The 19,975-nt window shown below is 36.3% G+C and overlaps 2 protein-coding genes across 2 annotated transcripts in view; both read right to left on the bottom strand.

Annotated features, from left to right (window-relative positions):
- Positions 1-2,798: 2,798 nt before the first annotated feature.
- On the bottom strand, positions 2,799-3,942 carry LOC149499419 (uncharacterized). Its single transcript, XM_089716209.1, has 2 exons — positions 2,965-3,942; positions 2,799-2,857 (listed from the first exon to the last, which is right to left on the bottom strand). Exons 1-2 carry the CDS (start codon positions 3,908-3,910, stop codon positions 2,829-2,831), a joined length of 975 nt encoding a protein of 324 aa, XP_089572335.1. The 5' UTR covers positions 3,911-3,942; the 3' UTR covers positions 2,799-2,828.
- Positions 3,943-8,119: 4,177 nt separating this feature from the next.
- LOC105631418 (midasin-like protein) overlaps positions 8,120-19,975 on the bottom strand; it is a 36,171-nt gene continuing 24,315 nt past the window's right edge. The window contains exons 53-78 of the mRNA XM_020678285.3: positions 19,765-19,887; positions 19,034-19,115; positions 18,811-18,941; positions 18,548-18,712; positions 17,575-17,650; positions 17,365-17,477; positions 16,645-16,724; positions 16,416-16,535; positions 16,051-16,119; positions 15,802-15,958; positions 15,146-15,306; positions 14,959-15,056; positions 14,614-14,846; positions 14,270-14,509; positions 13,573-13,779; positions 13,300-13,458; positions 12,947-13,222; positions 12,435-12,752; positions 12,183-12,329; positions 11,817-12,023; positions 9,939-11,720; positions 9,551-9,832; positions 9,215-9,394; positions 8,975-9,073; positions 8,750-8,887; positions 8,120-8,404 (exon numbers count right to left, since the gene is read on the bottom strand). Of these exons, the coding sequence (XP_020533944.1) occupies positions 8,372-8,404; positions 8,750-8,887; positions 8,975-9,073; positions 9,215-9,394; positions 9,551-9,832; positions 9,939-11,720; positions 11,817-12,023; positions 12,183-12,329; positions 12,435-12,752; positions 12,947-13,222; positions 13,300-13,458; positions 13,573-13,779; positions 14,270-14,509; positions 14,614-14,846; positions 14,959-15,056; positions 15,146-15,306; positions 15,802-15,958; positions 16,051-16,119; positions 16,416-16,535; positions 16,645-16,724; positions 17,365-17,477; positions 17,575-17,650; positions 18,548-18,712; positions 18,811-18,941; positions 19,034-19,115; positions 19,765-19,887 (5,676 nt within the window). The 3' untranslated portion in view covers positions 8,120-8,371. The remainder of the gene's footprint in view (positions 8,405-8,749; positions 8,888-8,974; positions 9,074-9,214; positions 9,395-9,550; positions 9,833-9,938; positions 11,721-11,816; positions 12,024-12,182; positions 12,330-12,434; positions 12,753-12,946; positions 13,223-13,299; positions 13,459-13,572; positions 13,780-14,269; positions 14,510-14,613; positions 14,847-14,958; positions 15,057-15,145; positions 15,307-15,801; positions 15,959-16,050; positions 16,120-16,415; positions 16,536-16,644; positions 16,725-17,364; positions 17,478-17,574; positions 17,651-18,547; positions 18,713-18,810; positions 18,942-19,033; positions 19,116-19,764; positions 19,888-19,975) is intronic.

The following is a 19,975-nucleotide window of genomic DNA, read 5'->3' as shown; positions in this document are numbered from 1 at the left end:
CAAGGTTTCTCAGCCAAATAGCTTGATTGGATGCCTCATAAGATGCTACAAATTCAGCTTCCATGGTGGAGGTTGCTACTAGAGTTTGTTTCACACTCTTCCAAGAAATAGCACCACCAGCCAATAGAAAAACGTAGCCAGATGTGGATTTTCTACTGTCTTGGCATCCAGCGAAATCAGAATCAGTATACCCAATGATCTCAAGCTGATCTGATCTCCTATATGTGAGCATATGTCCCTTAGTCCTCTGAAGATATCTCATGACTCTTTTGGCTGCTTTTCAATGATCCATTCCTGGATTGCTGAGATATCTACCTAACATGCCAACTATAAAAGAAATGTCTAGACGAGTACAAACTTGAACATACATAAGACTTCCTACAGCTGACGCATAAGGAACCTTTTGCATTTCCTGAATTTCAAGTTCACTCTTTGGACATTCTTGATTACTAAATTTATCACCTTTTGCAATAGGGGTATCCAATGGTCTAGAATTCTGCATACTAAATCTCTTGAGCACTTTATCAATATAGCTCTTTTGTGATAATCCAAGAATACCTCGAGAACGGTCTTGATGTATCTGAATCCCTAAAATAAAAGAAGCTTCACCTAAATCTTTCATCTCAAAATGCTTTGAAAGAAAACCTTTGGTTTCATGCAGCAAGACTTTACAATTAGTAGCAAGAAGTATGTCATCCACATATAAGACCAAAAAGATAAATCTACTCCCACTGAACTTATGGTACACACAATTTTCAACAGCATTTGCCTCAAAGCCAAACGAGACAATTACTTGGTTGAACTTAAAGTACCATTGACGAGAAGCTTGCTTGAGTCCATAAATGGATTTCTTTAATTTGCATACCAGATATTTTGGATCTCTAATTACAAAATTTTCTAGTTGCACCATATATATTGTTTCATCAATGTCGCCATTGAGAAACGCAGTCTTAACATCCATTTGATGAAGCTCAAGATCAAGATTTGCAACTAAGGCCATGATTGTCCTAAAAGAATCCTTCGAAGAAACTGGAGAGAAGGTTTCTTTATAGTCAATCCCTTCCTTTCGAGTAAAGCCTTTTGCTACAAGACGTGCTTTATATCTTTCCACATTACCTTGAGAATCCCTTTTGGTTTTAAATATCCATTTGCAACCAATGGGTTTCTTTCCTTCAGGTAATTGAACAAGATCCCAAACTTGATTGTCTTGCATAGACTTATACTCTTCGTTCATTGCCTCAATCCACTTATGAGAGTCAGAACTCTGCATGGCATGATAGAAACTAACTGGATCATCATCTATCATGTCTACAGTATCCTCATGTTCCTGAAGAAACACTATATAATCATCTGGAATAGCACTTCTTCTCTCCCTAGTAGATCTCCTCAAAGGCATTTGAACAGGCTCTAATTCTTGAGGTTGTTGAATTTGTTCTTGAGGAAGAATAGCATTGTCTTGAATTGGATCTTGAATAGCTACAGGAGCAACTGGAGTCTGTACGCTATCAGAAACAACAAAAGGAATGAGAACCGAATCATCCTTACTTGGTTCCTCTTCAAAGACAATGTTTCTTTCTTTATTTCTCCCTCCAAAATCAACATCCTCAAAAAATGTTGCAATTCTCGTTTCAAAAAAAGTTCTGGAAGTAGGATTATAAAACTTGTAACCCCTAGACCGCTCAGAATATCCAACAAAGTAGCTGCTGATAGTTTTGGAGTCCAGTTTTGTTTCATTCGGCTTGTAAGGCCTTGCTTCAGCTGGACATCCCCAAACATGAAGATGCTTTAGACTAGGCTTACGTCCAGTCCAAAGTTCATAAGGTGTTTTAGCAACTGCTTTAGATGGAATCCTATTGAGAAGATAAGCTGCTGTCTTTAGCGCTTCACCCCACAGAGACTCTGGTAAAGTAGAATGACTAATCATACTCCTTACCATATCCATGAGAGTCCTATTACGTCTCTCAGATACACCATTCATGCTGGGAGTACCAGGCATTGTATATTGAGGGACAATTCCACATTCCTGTAGGAAAAGCGCAAAAGGTCCTGGACGTTGTTCGCCTGAACCGTCGTATTTACCATAATATTCACCACCATGGTCAGATCGAACAGATTTAATCTTCTTTCCTAGTTGATTTTCAACTTCAGCTTTATAAGATTTAAACACGTCCAAAGACTCAGATTTTTCATGAATGAGATATAAGTAACCATAACGAGAATAGTCATCAATGAATGATATAAAATATCTTTGGCCATTTCTAGCTGCAATATGGAATGGACCGCAAATATCTGTATGAATCAGTTCTAAAACATTGGATGACCGAATGACACCTAGTCTCTTTTGTTTAGTCTGTTTTCCTTTAATACACTCAATACAAGAATCCAAACCTGTGTAATCAAGTATATCTAAGATACCATCAGAAACAAGACGCTCAATTCTTGATTTGGATACATGACCCAAACGTCTATGCCAAAGTACAGCTGAGTTATCAATATTCAACTTTCTTTTGGTACCTCTTGTAGTAACATGCAGGGATTCATGATAACTAGTATCAATGTCTAACATATATAGATTATCACATTCATTCAAGCAACCAGTACCCAAAACTTTTGAATTCATAGATAAAGTGAATATACTGTCTCCAAAAGAACAATGAAAACCAGATTTGTCCAAAAAGGAAGCAGAAATCAAATTCCTTCTAAAAGAGGGAATAACAAAAGTATCTATAAGATCCAAAAAATAGCCAGTACTTAAACATAATCTAAAATGTCCAATTGCCTCTACTTCAACCAGATCGCCATTTTCCACATAGACGTATCTTTCACCGTCAGTTGGCTTTCTGTAGTTGAGGCAGCCCTGCAATGAAACACTTATATGAGCGGTAGCACCAGAGTCCATCCAATAAGTGTTTTTAGGAGCTGAAGTTAAATTAACTTCACAACAGACTAAAACAAGGTACTTACCCCTCTTTGCAAGCCAAATAGCAAATTTAGGACAGTCCTTTCTCAAGTGATCCGTCTTTCCACAAAAGAAGCATTTTGGCACATAAGGCTTCTTTTGTACTGGATCTACAGCAGTAGCAGCAGCAGGTTTCTCAATAGCCTTTTCAACAGTCTTTGCAAAAGGCCTCTTTCTTTTCTTGTTCTTGCCCTTCCCAGCTGAAGAAACAAAATGAGCACTCTCTCTTTTGTTAGAATTCATCTTTTCCTCCTCATCAACACAATGAGAAATGAGCTCGTTAAGAGTCCATTTATTCGGCTGACAATTATAGGAAGTCCTAATTTGTCCATACTGAGAAGGAAGAGAATTCATAACCAAATGGACTAAAAGGTCATCTGGTAAAGCCATACCCAGCGCCTTCAGTCTCTTTGCAATCTGAGACATGCTAAGAATATGCTCCCGAACACCACCATTGCCAGCAAACTTCATGGAGGTTAATTTTCCTAAAAGTGTTCCCACTTCGGCTTTGTCATTCTTGACATAAGCCCTCTCCAGCTCGGCAAGATAGTTTTGAGCATTGTTCTTTTCAGCTGAGACAGAGTCTCGAACATGTTCTGGGACTCCTTTCTGCATGATCATTAGACCTAAGCGATTAGAACGCTCCCACTTCTCATACTGAACCCTTTGAACATCACTGCTCGTATCAGTAAGAGGAGCAGGTTCGTCCATCCTGAATGCAAGATCCAAATCCATACAGCCCAGAAAGATCATAATATCTGATTTCCAAGACTCAAAATTTGATCCCTCAAGTTTAGGGACACAATCAGGATTAAATGACATGTTAGCTGACATTAGAGAAAATAAACAAATAGATAAGTATAAGCTCACAATCCACAAATGAAACAATTCACATAAGTAGAGATTAAAAAAAATGGAAATAAGATACAGACACAACATTAATATTCTCATCTTTGGATGTAAAACATTAACTTGTAATTAGTATCTCAACACAGCAATCAAATATTGATAACATAGTCCTGACAAATAATAAATCTTCCTTTGGGCCGATATATCATTGTCATGAAAATAATCAAACAATTATCACATACTTATTGCCAACATGTATTCAAAACTCAGCCAGATAGCAACCTTCCTTTGGGCCGATTAACTATCCGCAACGAATTCTAATACACCTGTCTAATATTCTAAAATAAATCAATTCAAGCAATAGAGGTCACTTTGGTGACTTATTGATCAAATCAATTTATTTTAACAAATATCAAACACAATAGGGACTTAATCACTCCAAAATTTAATCTCAAGTCGACAAATTAATTCATTTAATTGTAATTAAAACAAAACAATTGCAATTAAATGAATTGATTGTCTAAATATTTAATAATCTAAAATTATTTAGCCCTAAAAAAAAATTATAATCTAGTCTTTAAGTTACTAAATTAGAGACTAAGTTATAAAATTGGACTAAATAAATTTGAATAAATAAAGTTCGGGATCTAATTTAATTAAATATATATCCATGGGTCTAGACGAAAGAAAACAGGAAATTAGGGGCCTAATTTGAAGTTACAGAAAATTAAGGGGCCTAATCTGAAGTTACAGAAACTTAGGAGCCTAATCTGAAATTACAGAAACTTAAGGGCTTAAACCGAAATTTTCCAGGGACCTAACTGTAATTTGCCATCCCTAACCCTAAAAAACAAAAACAATAACAGGTCCGCCGCCAACCAAAAAAAAATCTGAATTTTTTTTTTTTTTTTTTTTAAACAAAATCCGGCCAGAAGAAAAAAAAAAAATATATATATATATATATATATATATATATATATATAAAATATCAAACGAACAATTAATCGTCAATGGCGTTTGTTCAAAACCTCTTACCTGTTCTTGGGGAATCCGAAGAACAGTGAGAAAAAAAAAAAATTTTTTTTTTTTTATTAAACAAAACCCTCAATCCGTAAACAGTAGGGTAAACAAATAAAAAACATACGAAAATCAATCTAAAATCTAGCAATTATGCACAAGGCTCTGATACCACTTGTTATGATTAATCTCAAATAATTCCATAATAACCTAGATCGTGCAAATCACTAGATTCAACAAAATAGATTGAATAAGAAAAAGGTTGCGTACCTGACATCGTTGTTTGTCGATCTTGATGTGTAGAATTAGGTTTGCAGCCTTCCAGAGAATTGAAGAATCGATTTAGCGGAAGCAATACGAAAGGAACGTAAAACTGAATCGTATTCAACTCCTCTGGGGACCACGACCTTTATATACCTGTAGGGTTAGTACAATTCCTATTTCGGTCCTTTAACGAAATAGGAATTATATAATGGTCTCTACACTTAATATCTATAATTAGTTGATACCTCAATAGTCAATTATTCACAATCAAGACCACATTTGAAATTGACTTTACAATTAGACTGCTGTACATATTTAATTTTACATATTAAGCCCACAATAGAAAATTAAATCCAACAAATCTTGCTCGAAAACCATTTTAGGGCATTTTTCAAGGATAGCTATGGTGAAATCAAGGTGGCCAAGTAAAGCTGAAATATGCAGGGGTGTTTCAGTTAATGAAGTAAGTGAAACTTTGTTAAGAATGAGTCTGTCTTTCTGGATCAGCGTGTTTAATGTTGTTACACAGCCACTTATTGCTGCTTCATATAACAATACTGTTGGATCTTCTCTGTAATTATGCCTAACTAATTCCATGATTAACTCTCTGACCGTCTTTCCATATGGTTGATAGAAATAATAGACTTTCTTGTAGCTCGAGGTTTCCTTGAAGCTTCTACGAGACAAAATTAATGGACTGGTTTTTTGAACTTCTTAATCTGACATTGGAATTATATATATATATAAATATATTTAATTACACCCATTTACACATGGCATGAATAGTGCCCATACATGGTTGACATTTTACACTCGTGGTTGGCATACATGAGAACAACAGCCCATCAAGCAATGACGGAGGGCGGAGTGCGAGTGGTGGCCCCCACCCCCGCCTCCTACCCACTTTTTATTCTCTAAAAAGTTAAAAAGTTTTCAACTTTATCTATAAAATAGTAAATTTTTTAATTTTGTCCCCTTAAATTTGAAAAAGCTATAATATTTCAAACCAAAGAAAATAGTTCTGGTGGAAAAAAGTATAACCAAAGCTGCAGTTTTATCATTCTGCAGAGAGGAATCTGAATTCCTTGATTTTATGAAGTTAATTCTCGTAATTGAAAAAAAACAATTCAAAATACAGGTAGAACAATCAAATGTAATTTCTGCTAGGAATTTTGCGAAATTAAGATTGAATTTACTGGAATTAATGAACAAAAGGAACAACACCACCATTAAAAACAGAAGAAGAAAGTAAAGGGGCAAAATAAAATCAAATGTTTAGCGTACATCTGGTCTGAAATAGGAATTGGAAAAATTTGACCACCATGGAAGAACAAATGGAGCATTAAAATGGTGCATGCAACCGCTTTCATAGCCTAGATCAAACACCCTTTCCAGCACTTTAGCCTTCATGTTGTACAAGAGAATAACACGCGTTGCACATCAATATATGCAATGTCGTTATCGATTTGGCTGAAACTCTTGAAGAATGGGATGGTAGGAACCTCTCCTTCTTCAGTATTTACCTCACTCAAGTATGAAGGACGTCGAAATTCAAACACCACGAAAGAGTTCCTGAAATCATCAAGTTGCCAAACATTTATATGATGATCCCTATAGTTGAAGTAGTCCAGTCCAATTCCTCCTTCATTAACCGTAAGGCAAGCTGATAATACACTATTAATATCCACACCTTCAGGCAGATCAATGAAGCGTTCAAATTGATTAGGTTTATCAACTGGATCATCCAAAGACGACCAGTGAAACATTCCATCGTAGAAAACCAAACTAGTAAAAGAGGCATGTAAGAATCTTTCAGGACAGAGAACATCAAGCACATTTCAATTCCCTTTTTCTGAGCAAAAACAAGAAATTTTTATAATGGATGCAGTACGTACTGGATGGAAAATTAGTACCACCTTGAAATTAGGTATAATTTCTGGATATTCTTCTCCACTACTTTATCAAAATAGCCATGACAAATGAAGCCAAGATATGCAATTCTTATGCGCATTCCGCCACCGGGTTTTACACCCCGCGCTTCTCCACGGGAAGAGGGTCTGGTGGAAGCACGACCTCTTGACCAGTGAATGGATTATAAACTCAAAAAATATTTCTTGATGAACATAAGACCAATCCATTGCAAGATCGCGAAAATGAGATTTGATTTGATAGTTTAGGCACCGAACGGAAAGAAAACTTGAGAGAATTGTATAACCTCTACTTCCCCGATCATATCTTTCCCGGAGTTGAAAAATTAAGGTTTATTGGCAAACAATTGGTTGCAAAGGCGAGCAAAGCTAAGACTAGAAATGAGGGAACAGAAACGCTTGGAAATGGACCTGCATCGATAAATGGAGTTCTGGAGGGAGTCTGATTAGTATCTCAGTAAGTAATTCATCGGCTAGATTCATTGATGGAAAGAATATTTGATCTGCGCATTTTGCCAGAACTATCCTTCGACGACGAAAGTCTGAATTAGTTCCTCTGTTACGCTACGGTTTTGTAATTGAGTTTTGTGCAGCTGAATACACTAACTATATATATATATATATATATATATATACACATATATATTGAGAGACTGCTACTGAAAATTAATTTAACAACTAACTAATTACTAGCAAATTAGATTTTTTTTAGTTTAATTGAAAAAATAACAAATATCCCAACTAATACTAGCTCCATCCCATAATTTATTTTTATCTATACTTTCCTTTTTGTCAATAAATATAATAGTCAAATTAGTATATTACATCAATTCGATATTAATATAAATAAAATCAACATATGGACCTTTAGGCTTCTAATAAACTCTATATAACCAAATATTTAATTAATTTCTAAGAATAATTTAATATGGATGATTTAATTTTGATGAATCTGCAACTGATTTACAGTATATAAAAAAATGCCTAGTATGCTTAATTTAGTACAGAAGTTACCTGTTGCTTTTCTTCTCCATCTACAAGAAAGTAAATTTCATGGGATATTTGTGAATACAAGGTTTGCTTCTATGCATTTCGCAACAACTGAGAAAGAAACGGCGAGACTTGACATTAATGAAACAATAGCTTTACATATGAGTTAGATCCACTCTGCCTGCCATATACAAAATTGTATCTATGGAGGGATCATTTGTGTGTTTAAATTTCTTCCCTATACTACGCCTTACAAGATCCCCACCATTGAGGAAGAGTTTTCCCCCCATTTAACTGTACCAAAAATGCTCTATAACTCTACTGCACTGCTTGTCGCACCGATCTTTCTCCAATCAAAAACAATTTAATCCCTTGAATACTGCATAAGCTCAAACCACTGCCAAAAAAAGAAAAATTATTGAAAAGGTCAGAACAATACTAGTTGGTTATTCCAGCACTCACTAGGTCTTTCAGAAATTAAATTCATACGACAGAAAATCATAAATCTCGATCCAATTTTTTCTTTCCCCTTTTCCCGTAAGTTAAGTGCTCTCTACCAAAGTGGAGAAACGGGGGCATGATGCACAAACCCAACACCTTGGGCAACAATTGCCGACTTTCAAGATGATCAGTGGCTATGCACTCTTCAGATAGTTCACAATTTTCCATGAGGTATTTTGCGCCTCAAGGCCATTCAGTTTATTCTTCACTGTAAACTAACTACACTTTTACACAGAATTACCTGTCTCAGTAAATCAGCTAGGGTTCTTGGAAGTGCCTCAGTATTCCTCAATACAATATAGTATGGAAAGGGGAAGGAGTCGAGGTATTTTGTGAATTTAAGCACTCTTTTTTCACCTTCACCAACAAATGATGCTTCCTGAAATGGAAATTATGGTGTTAAATGGAAATTGTTCTTGCCCGCAAATCAGGTTCGTAACATCTATACAACAAAATAAAGGAATACCATTTGATCCATGATGGATTCCTGTGGGCTATCCAGAAGCAGAAATGCAACCATTCGCTTCCTACTCAAGAAATCTCTAACACGACGTTTCAACTTCTCCTGTATAAATATAGGAGCTAATTTTTGTAAATTATCAACAAATGGAAAGCTATTTATTTCAATCAACATAAATCACTCCCTTTCAATCCTCTCTTTAATCTCTAAACTTCCAACTTTCTCAAACGAGTAAAAGAAATGTACCTTTTCATGGAACCGACCATCAGCAATAATTAAAACAAGTTGTTGTAGTGGGTTCTGTCCAGAAGGGAGTCGTGCTTTTGCAACTGCAGTATCAAGCATGTCGTTCAGATACTTCAACAAGTCAACAACAGGCTCGTCAGCAATGGTGTTCTCTTGTCTGAATGTCAAATTGGAAATGATCTGCTCCAAAAAAATTATATATATACACATTAAATGAACATGTCTTGTATAGCCCCTTTAGCAACCAAAGGTTAAGGTAGTACTTTGAAAGCTTTTAACTTTGAGAGAGAAGAATCTTATGATAATAATTTACTGAAACAAGAAGATAATACTAACCTTTACCCCAGCCTCCCCATTGAATGGCTGACCAAAATCATGCAGTAACCTTATGTTCCCCTTCTTACCAAAGCTTGCAACAGCCAAGTCTCCCATTTCCAGTTGAGACATGGCACGACAGACTGTCACCAATGATTCAACTGCAACATCCCCACAACAACTCTCAGACATACTCCGTGAATCATCCACAGCAATGACAACTTGGTAGTCGCGTTTGTTAGGCCGGGTTCGCCTCAGCCATATCTTATCTTTCCGGTAGTGACTTGCTATATAGGGAATTACCTTTAAATGATCCAGGCACGGGAAAAAAGAAAAAACAAAAGAAAATGCGTCAAAAAATGAGAGAACATTCAGATATCTGTATGATGTAAATTGCAATGTAGTATACCTTCTTCATGTTGATCCGCTTCCCAGTTTTATAATCTCCTTGAAGCTTGCTCGCTAGAGTGGGTTCCATAACAAGACGCAGTTGTTCAGCCAACTCTTGGGACAACCTTGTTGTGAGCAACTCATATCTTCTCCAAAGAGCAGCAGCATTACTCTTTATATCAAGGGAAATTTCTCCAGGATCCTGGACTTTCCCAAGCTCATTATCGTCCACAGAAAGTTTGCTAAGGTGGTCTATCTCCTCAGTCAAGTAAGACTTCTTGATAGAGACCAAACTCTCAGAAAGTATTCCCCGACCATCATCATAACGACCATCGATTTCTGGGGATCCCTCCTTACATGCCTTCTCAGAATCAGAGGACTGCTTCTGCTCCTCCATCTTACTTTTGAGGATTGAGCCATAATGTTTCAGATGCCTATCTTCAGAACTTTGCTTTTCAATCTGCATCTTGCTCATATCCTCTCTTGGAGCTGCAGAGTTATCCTCATCTGGCTTACTATTGATATCTGTGTCAACCTGCTCAGAATTAGCAGGGCCCAATGTCTGCTCTGTTCCCTTTTCAAACTCGGGAACATATCCATATTCATCAGCATCCTTGTCCTCCATCTCACTGGGTGCCTCCTTGCTGTCTGCCTGAATATCAACAGATACTTTGACCCTTTCTTTCCACTCCTCAAGTGCATCTCCAACATTTCTGTAAGGGTTTGGTTGGGTATTTTGAACAGATAAAGATTCCTTCTCAGGGTGTTCTGCTTTTTGGTGATCATCAGTCAGACTTCCATTATTTGATGAGTCAGAGATCATTATGTCCATCTCAGAAGTTTGACCAGAAGGTAAGCTTTTCTGGGGAGCAAGGTCATTATAAGTTTCGCTGGTACTAGATATGTTTGCTTCTGGTGCAACATTTTGTGAATCTGGTACCTGTGAGTTCCCATTTGGTTGTGTTGCAGATGCTGTATTAGGCATATGGTTGCTAATTAAGTCGGAAATTCCATCTCTGAACACATCTTTCCTTGATGCCATTGAATTTATATCTGAGTTCTCTTCTTTATCCTTGCCATGATCATTACTTTCAGAAGGTCCTCCCACTGGTTCAGCATCCGCCTCTTCCATAGTTTCATCAACAGGATTTGCATTCTCTTCGGCATGGCTCCCATTCTCAGCAGACTCATCCTGGTTCCCATCCTCAGAAGGATCATCACCACCTTCCTGACCCATCTCTTCCTTAGAGTCCAAGTCTTCTCCATTTATGTCTTCATCCATACCCATATCCTCAACAGATCTTTCTTTCAACTCATCATGCTCAAGTCCAGTTGGATCAGCAACTGATTCTTCCTTGTCCATCTGCATGTCATCCATACCTCCTTCTGCATCCCCAAGATCATCTTGGTCTCCAACCTCATTATTTTGTTTATCAGGTTCCACAGAATTAAGCTCTCCAGGTTCCTCATCATCAATATCAGCAGCAGAATCCTCCTTGGCTCTAAGCTCCCTACTGCTTGGATCCCTGTCCCTAACTGATGGTCCAGATTCATACTTTTCGTCTGTAGTATTAGGGTCCTCATCTTCCTTCTTATCCCAAAGTTTCTCATCAATGACTTCACTGTCAGCTCCGGTTTCCCCCATTGCAGACTCTAGTTGCCCATCATCACCATCTTCATCATTCTCCTCCTCAGAGTGCTCGCTAACACTAAATGTATCAGCAGCAAAATCCTCCTCCATCTCGATACCCTTGTCATTCTTATTTGGAGCGTCATGGGAAGCATCTTGTTCTGCACTTGCCTGTAATCACATATAAAGAATCACATGTGCCAATGCATAGGTCATATGAGTAAAGCTATAACTGCAAAAACTTGAACACATCTTCATAGAGCTTACCTTCTCAGAAGCTCCAAGAAGTTGATCTTCGTCGGTTATCTGTTCACTAACATCATTAAGTCCCAAACCTTCACCCATCCCAGTCCCTGTTGCATCTTGAGATTTACCATGACTAGCATCATCATCTTCATCTTTGGCAGCAGTACCAAACCCTTTTGAGAACAATGAAGATAAAACATTCGCAAGAACATGAGTCATAACAGAGACCTGCATGCAAATGTAGCCATGGAAATTAGCAAATTTCAGAATAGCTGCCACTGATAATTAGTGGTAGTGAAAAGCAGGAGCCTCTAAACGTGGCGAATGTTACAACTAACAACATTGTAAGCAATGAGACATACAGGAAAATAACAGACATCAACTTACCATTTTATGCATGGCTAAAAATTCTTGTAGTAGACAATCACCAAAAGTCAATATTAGCTCTGAAAGTGCATGCAGATGCTGAAAACATGCTTCAAGATGGAAAGAAAGATGGGATGTATCACAGCCAGAATGATTCATCACTTTTTCCTGAGTGGAAATATTATATAGGATGAGAAGGCAACTAATATAAACAATTTACATTCACAGACAAGTTGCAAAAAAAGTGGATATGATAGGACATGATAAGCTTACTGCATAAATTATTGTTTTGAGTAGATTATCATACAACTCTTCTACATTCAAATTTTCTACTGATGTTTTAAATAGATATTCCCATGACGTAATATTCTCCAATGACTCTCCAGAAAGAGCACATCCATTACTCAATGAACACTGTTTTTTCAGCACATCCATGATAACTTGAAGTGTATTTTTGAGGGTTCCACCGAACACAACACCAAGCTCAGAACAATTTTCATGGCGGCAGATGGACTTGTTGCATGTGTTTGTTGATACATTTCTTGATTTTTCCATTAGAGAAAAGTCAAGCTCTTCAGACAATAACTTGCCCTGCAAAAACAATTATGTGCTTTCATTTTTTTGCCATAATGTACATGCATATTTTTTATACTAATACACGCTTCTGCCACATTAAAATACATTTATAAGAAAATTTTTCAGAATGATAACAAGACTGATTGACAATTACAGTGCGACCAGAAACTTTTCAAGAACTCTGATAAGCACTGAAGACAGAAAAGTACCTTTTCAAATGCATCATGAAAACGACCAAGCAATGCCTCTATCACTGAGCTTCTGCTCAAATCTTGCTTGCGTAAATCAGTGAGATGCTCTCCAAACTCCTTGATAACTTCAAAATTTCCGTATATCAGTTGCTCCATTTGTTTCGAAATGACAAATGGACGCATGGGACTGGCAGATAAAGCACCCATGTTATGAAGTAGATATTTATCTACTGATTCCTCTATAACATTTTGCATGATTCCAAGATTGCCAACAAGGTAACTGTCCAGAGATTCCTGTAGAAGAATTCCCTTGATAAGAATGCAAAACACAGAATATTTATGTAAACTAATGAAGAAAAAGAGTTTCACACCTTGGATTTCTGCATGATGGGGATAAATTTTTCAATGAATTGAAGAACATTATGCTCTGCAGGCTTGATATTATGACAAGGCTTTAAAAGGGTATTTTCTACTTTTCTAAGCAACAGCAATTCCTCAACCAACATGACAGTCAGAGCATCAAACCATTGCTGAAATGTTGAAAGGAAAAATAAATATGGACACTTAGTCTCAAGCTTGAGAAGCAAGCATTGAAGCAAGGACTAGATCACACAAGATAAACACTCAGGTGCAAACTTATTTACCTTTTGTTTCCACAAACATTTGAAGGGATACATAGGGAATTCAATTCCAGTTCTGCTGTCCCTACCAGGAAACCTTGAACACAAATTTCCCAGAGCTGATAAACATTTTTGCATGCACTGCAAACGTTTAGAAAAACCATAGGCAGCAGCACGTTGACTCTGTTGTACAACTATTAGATGGTTCAGAAAAGAGAGCGACCTACTAGCCTGCATAAGTCAGAAATGGTAATGACCAAGTCAAATGTCTCTTCATAAAAATATGCAATTTAAAGATTTCCGAATATTATACTAACTCATGTAGCCTAACCAGACAGAGCAAACAGAAAAGTTCATGCTATAATAGCTAGCACTGGTTAACTAATGCTGCAGATGCAGTAGAGAATTGGTCCACTACCTAACTGTAGTCATGTTAAACACTGCAGTGTAGTAGTCAAATAAATACAATTCTAAACTTCGATAACTCAATCAACACATATCGGAGTTTTAGACTGCATCGCCATGACAAATCAAATAAATATTTGTAGTGTTGGCTATTTTATGCTTCAGAAATGCAGTACATAACGTTGCCCTCTAGCCAAGATTTGAGTTGGATGCCTTGCCAGATCAGACTAGTCAAACAAAAAAAGGGTACATTTCATTGAAAACTCAAACCAACACTTCAGGGCTTTAACCTGCATCTGGCTACATATAGTTATACCTGCTGGAAGGTAATATCTTCGTGGGGTTTCAAGCATATCTGTTGCAGAAGCTGCACAGATGCAGTACTTTTAAAGTAAAATTCATTGACTGTTTTCCATTCACCATCCACACTTTCATCAGGCTGACATTGTACTTCAGTGGCAGTAGAACCTCCAAACGACAGTCTATTCTGGGTCAGCAGCAAATGCTGCACATCATATGATGGCTGAATGAACAACCAGTTTGAATTGTTGGATATCTGTAAAACGCCAATCATCAAAAGGAAAAATCATTTAACTTTACCTTCAATAATAAAAGAATATTTCACAAAAACAATAAAAATCAACTTCCATTCTCCATTACATTCATAACTTCAAACTTGTGCTTGTGCAACCCACTACTTTCCAACAGCTTCAGAAGCTCAGAGAAAGCCCTCTTCTTCCCTACACTTTTTTCTGTATCTTTCCACAGATAATCACAATCAATAGTAGCTCTACATATTTTTTCAAGCGTCTCGCACACAGCATTCCACTGTTCAAGTTGTAATTTACATGCAGACTGGGAAGCTAAAACTTGCTCTGTGATACTTGCAACATCTGCATAAAGTATAAGTTTAGGGGTCTTGTAGACGATAATTTATTTCAATAATGTAATACTAGAGTTTATCATGAAAGAAAATGAGGGAAGGTTAATGGGAAACAGAAAAACCTTTGACACCCAGTGAGCATAATTGAGAAATGCTGTCAACGTGTAGGTTCTGCAAAGTATCATTTACTTTTTCCCTCCAATCAGGATACCATAAAAACCTGCACAATTTACAATACATCAAAGTTCAATTTCAAGGCCATCAACTGATAACAGCATAATAGAACCATGAAGTGGATGATGAGTTGACCTGTCTTTATCACTGAATTGATCTAGAACAGCATTCAACAACCTGGTGTTGGCATCTGAAATATCATTGAGGGGCTTTGGACCACAGACAGATTGAATATTTATGCCTTTCTGTACAGCCTCACGGTTAAGAATAAGCATTACAGGTTGTTGCAGTATATCCTGTCCAACAAACAAAGAAAACAGGATCACCATGCATCAAATAAATGAATTTGAAAGATGAGCATAGTCAGGAATCTAGTATGCCATGCAAGAATTTATTGCTTCTAATGCAGTATCATAACTTTCCTAATAATGAATGAATATCACTGAGTTCCCTTTTTGACACAGAATTTCAGCACTAAATTATTGGATGCGAATACTAGTTTGGCATGAGCTGATCATAAACAATACAAGCCAATTAAACCCCAGCTGACAACATACGTATTGCAGGAGCTCCTTGGTGATTCTGTTGAGAGGTGCTGTTGAGAAGTGATTGAAACAAACTATCGCAGAGAGAACAAAGTGGAAAATTTTAATGGGTTTACAAGGTCTAAGCCACTAGGGCCTTGAATAGTTCTCATTAAGTTGGGTTGTTGAGAAGTTTGCCCACTTATATTGAAGTTGCCTAAGAATATTGAAGGAAGCACCATAAGAAAGAATGATAATGCTGCTTACTGTGTATTTCTGAATTAGCTTCTTAAGTTTCTGCCGAGCCCTTTTTGAGTTTTCAGCAGAGAAGCAAGCCTCAACTCGTTCCCATCGACATAGCTTCAGAAGTTGTTTCAGTTCCATTTCAATATTTCTTCTATTAGTTTCAATGTACTCCAAGATTCTGCAGAAGATACAAAAGCCAGTAAGCCAACAAAACAAACCAAAAATTTTTAAGACATATATTCAAAAATATCATCACAGAAAGATACTCACATTGGCAAAAGTTGAACATAGTATCCAAACACATTATACAAAATCTCCAAATTTCTGTCCTGCAAAGGACTACAAGATTCATTTCTAATTAGAACACCTCAGCAGAAAAATTGTATTATCAAATGGACATAACTAGATAAGATAATAATTCCATAAGGTTTGCAATGAAACTGATATAGAGATCATTACTTGCAGCCAATTCCCTAGCTTGGCCATTGCTTATCAGATCATAATTTAGCACCCATAATTCAGAAGATGAGTCATGACTTCCTTTGGGAATACAAAATAAAATAGATCCCAATCTCCATTTAAATAAATAAATACCCAAGGAGATAAATGTTTTGAGGAAAAGATGAATCATATACCTTGCATAAGTCTCCACTTCCAGGCATCTACCTGCAGTAATCTGACCAAGGAAAGCAACAAGAAGCTGAAGGCGTTTTCTAAATTCACCGATGCTGGAAGTGTTAACAAACTCCTCCAAACTGCAAGATCCATCCATATCAGAAAGAAGCATTCAAGCAGAATACTAGGATGAAAGTATCAAAAAGAAAAAAGATGACCAAAGTTCAGATTACAATGTGGAGAACATGCCTTTCTATCGTGGACTGCTCATATCCAGCAATATCAGCACCATGCCTATGGTGCAAAACCGAAAATAGAGGAAACCACAACTGCAACAATGCAAAATGAAAGTTCCAATTCAATATATATATATATATATATATATATATACAAAGAGAGGAAAGATTTATACATAACCTAACACAAATCTATCCATATCCAAGAGACAAAGAAGATAAAGTTAGCTTTTAAAAATCACTTTATAATTTATTCTGCAAAATTCAGATAATTTCCTATAGCTATTGAAAGCTCAAAACGTTTACCTAGCAAAAACAGAATACAAAGCTCACTCATAAATGAGTATCCACCCATGCTAAGTCCTTATGACACTACTTTTGGGAACTAGGGCATAGGAGAACAGAAAAGGTGAGGAAAATTTTTGAGACTCCTTTTTTTCACCATGTTTGAGAGAGGGAAGAAAGTGAGGGAGGGGGGAAATGAATGGACCAAATATCTCTTGCAGAAACACAATTCAATCATTTCCTGACTAGAAAGAATTTGCATGTAGGGGCCATAGAAAAAATTTACTCCACAAGCTTCAATGAAATAAAAAGGAGAGTAAACCACTAACTTAAGCCTTTGACAATATTTATATTTAGAAAGGTAAAAGATGAATTGATAGTCTATAAAATCATTAAGAATCATAGAACAATATGCATACTTAAACAAACATAGATAGGTATCACTTACCTTTGCAGCATTGATCTCATATTGATTCAGCACCTCATCAAGCAGTGCAGGCCAAAAATCAAATTCCATCTTTTGCCAAGAGCACACCAGAGAAATAATAGGTTTGAGTTGGTCTACATGCCAGCAAAATTACCAATATAAATAACCCACCATGCCTATTGACTATATATACAACAACATGAATAATTATGTATCATGTGAAGAGCATACCAGACAGAGAAAATTTGGATCCATTTTCTTCCAACACTCTGGCCCTGTTAAGTAGGAAGCGCAATCCTAATAGAGCCTTCATACAATAGAACAGAGTTTAGTTTCTAAAAGAGATTAATGCACTTTTGGCATTGAGTTTGGAGCTGCTTCTCATTTTTTTTTTTTTTTTTTTTTTTTGCCTTCTTATTTTAAAAAACTTTTTTTGACTGCTTTTGGTGAACCATGGTCTGAAAAGCTAAAACACCTAACTTTTCCAAACCATGATTTTCTAAACTCTAAATATGCAAAGCAGTTTTGAATGCAATGTCAAACAGACATTAAGCAATATTTTTCAAAAATCAAATAAAAATTGGAAAGTTCAAGTGCAATTTAAAATAGGGGCTATTGTTTGGCCAGCAATTCTCTCAAACCTAAAAGCTAGTGATTTTTTCCAGAAACGGAAGTCTGATAAAGCCTATCCCTGTGTTATGTATTGCATGTATGGCAGGTCTCATTCTCACATATTTTTACATTGAGTAGCTTGTGGTGTGGAGCACAATAATGTCCAGAATCTTTAAAGACTTCAATTTGGATTTTTGCATATTTTGGAGTCTCTAAATCAAGAACAAATGCACACACTTTAAAAATATGATTTGTCCTCTAATTTCAAGCCGAACAAGGTAGTGTCCTTACCTTCTATGCAGGCTAATGCTTCCCAGAGCTTTTAAGGGGACATTTTGATTTTTAAGTTAATTGCGAAGCATCAATTTTTAGCGTGTGCTTTAAGTTCTTCATGATTATTTGTGTTTTATACCTGTCCTTCAGTGCACTCTCCATCAATTCATTCTCGGCAGATTTCTTTTCATTTGAAACTCTTTTTACAAAATAAAAATTGTAGAACAATATCATCATCCCCTATCCAGATCCATCTTCCTTTCTGGATTCACTCTTTATTAGTGAAGGATAAAGAGGAAGAAACAGCTTTGTTTATTACCTTGGCTAAAGGTGCGTCCAAAGGAATACCCAACAGCAGTTCAATTGCATCTATGATTTTCTGCAGGCCAGGGTGATCTTCCCACTCATTCAAAAGGCTGACAATTCGTTCTTGAAGAGAGAGAAGTAACTTCACCATTTTAGCCATCTCAAAAGCATTTGAATCCTAGTCAAGCGAAAGAAACAATGTTAATAGGAGACACAAGGAAAACCAAATAAAGAAATGACAACTGTTTTTTACAAAAGGAAATGAAAATTTTGAACCTTATAAAAATTGTAATTGCTAGATGATTTATGAGATGAAACAAATATTCGTTCATCCTCCAAACAAAGGCGAAGTAAATGCTCTGGCACCAGTTTAGCATCTAAACCAGAGGAAACTAAACCCCCTAAACCTGGAAACAAAAACAAGAAGCAATGGTCACTTTTCATCAATAAGTAAATAACATGCATTTACCACAAAGAAAAGGATGAACATGTCAATCACCTTTGATCATCCCTGCTCCCAAGGAATATGAGTCAGTGAACAAACGCAATCTATCAGCATCAGAGACAGAAAATGTTCCAGGCTGAAAATAAACCATTAATAAGCTAAGGCACACAGAAAATTGTTATCTATATGTCATATACGCTCACATACATATGCACATGATATTCAAATTCTGCTGCATTACTATCATGTACTAATTAATCTGACACATTAAGACACTATGAAAAAAATGACAAAGCATGACAACAAAAGGTTTCTTAGACTGGTAAGGTGACTTGAGGATGAACTTATTTTACCAAAGAAAATGAGCAACATTTTGTATATTTGTGTGTGTATGCATGCAGGCACAGTTATCATACCTAGAAGGCTGCGAAGAATTGTTGTTTTTCTGTGGAGAGTGAAAAGTTTCTATTTTTCATCTTGTGTAAACAATGGTTATACATCTATTTATACATAGGAAGTATATTGAAATACCTAGTCTACCCTTTACACTTAAGATCAATAAATATCACATAAAACTCTACAAGACAACAAAAATATCAGATTACAGAATGGTTACTATTTTGCAATGGTGATATATCATCACAAGTATATATAGGATCATAAAAGCACCAAAGTTTGGTAACGATTTCGCAAAGCACAGACAAAAACACTTACAATTAGATGAAAATGTGCTTTTGTCAGGGAAAAAAATCTGGAAACAACCAGAAATATTACCAAAGACTTACATGTAAAACAAGATTAGTGGATCCAAATAATTGGTTGTGAATCTGGATCATGTTGTCCAGCACCACCTCCTGCATAAGGTCCCATTCGTCCTTCAAACTTTCATTCTCCAAACTAGTTTCCACCTGAACAAAAGAGAGATTCTATTATAAATTAAAGGGAACGAAAGGAAAAAAAAACAGCAAATTTAAAAGTACAGTCATTTCTTTCTTT

This window comes from Jatropha curcas, chromosome 1, assembly GCF_041381405.1.
Source record: "Jatropha curcas cultivar XTBG-Jc1 chromosome 1, XTBG_Jcur_1.0, whole genome shotgun sequence".
Classification (NCBI taxonomy): Eukaryota; Viridiplantae; Streptophyta; class Magnoliopsida; order Malpighiales; family Euphorbiaceae; genus Jatropha; species Jatropha curcas.
The sequence above is the reverse complement of the archived record's forward strand: the minus strand, read 5'-3'. Positions and strand labels throughout refer to the sequence as shown.

What these genes read in the sequence shown, in the direction of transcription:
- LOC149499419 (XM_089716209.1), bottom strand. Translation starts at nt 3,910, where the DNA reads ATGAGAATATTAATGTTGTGTCTGTATCTTATTTCCATTTTTTTTAAT. An exon ending in TATTTGGCTTGCAAAGAGGG is followed by an intron (nt 2,858 to 2,964) that starts GTAAGTACCTTG and finishes GTTTCATTGCAG; the next exon opens with GGCTGCCTCAACTACAGAAA.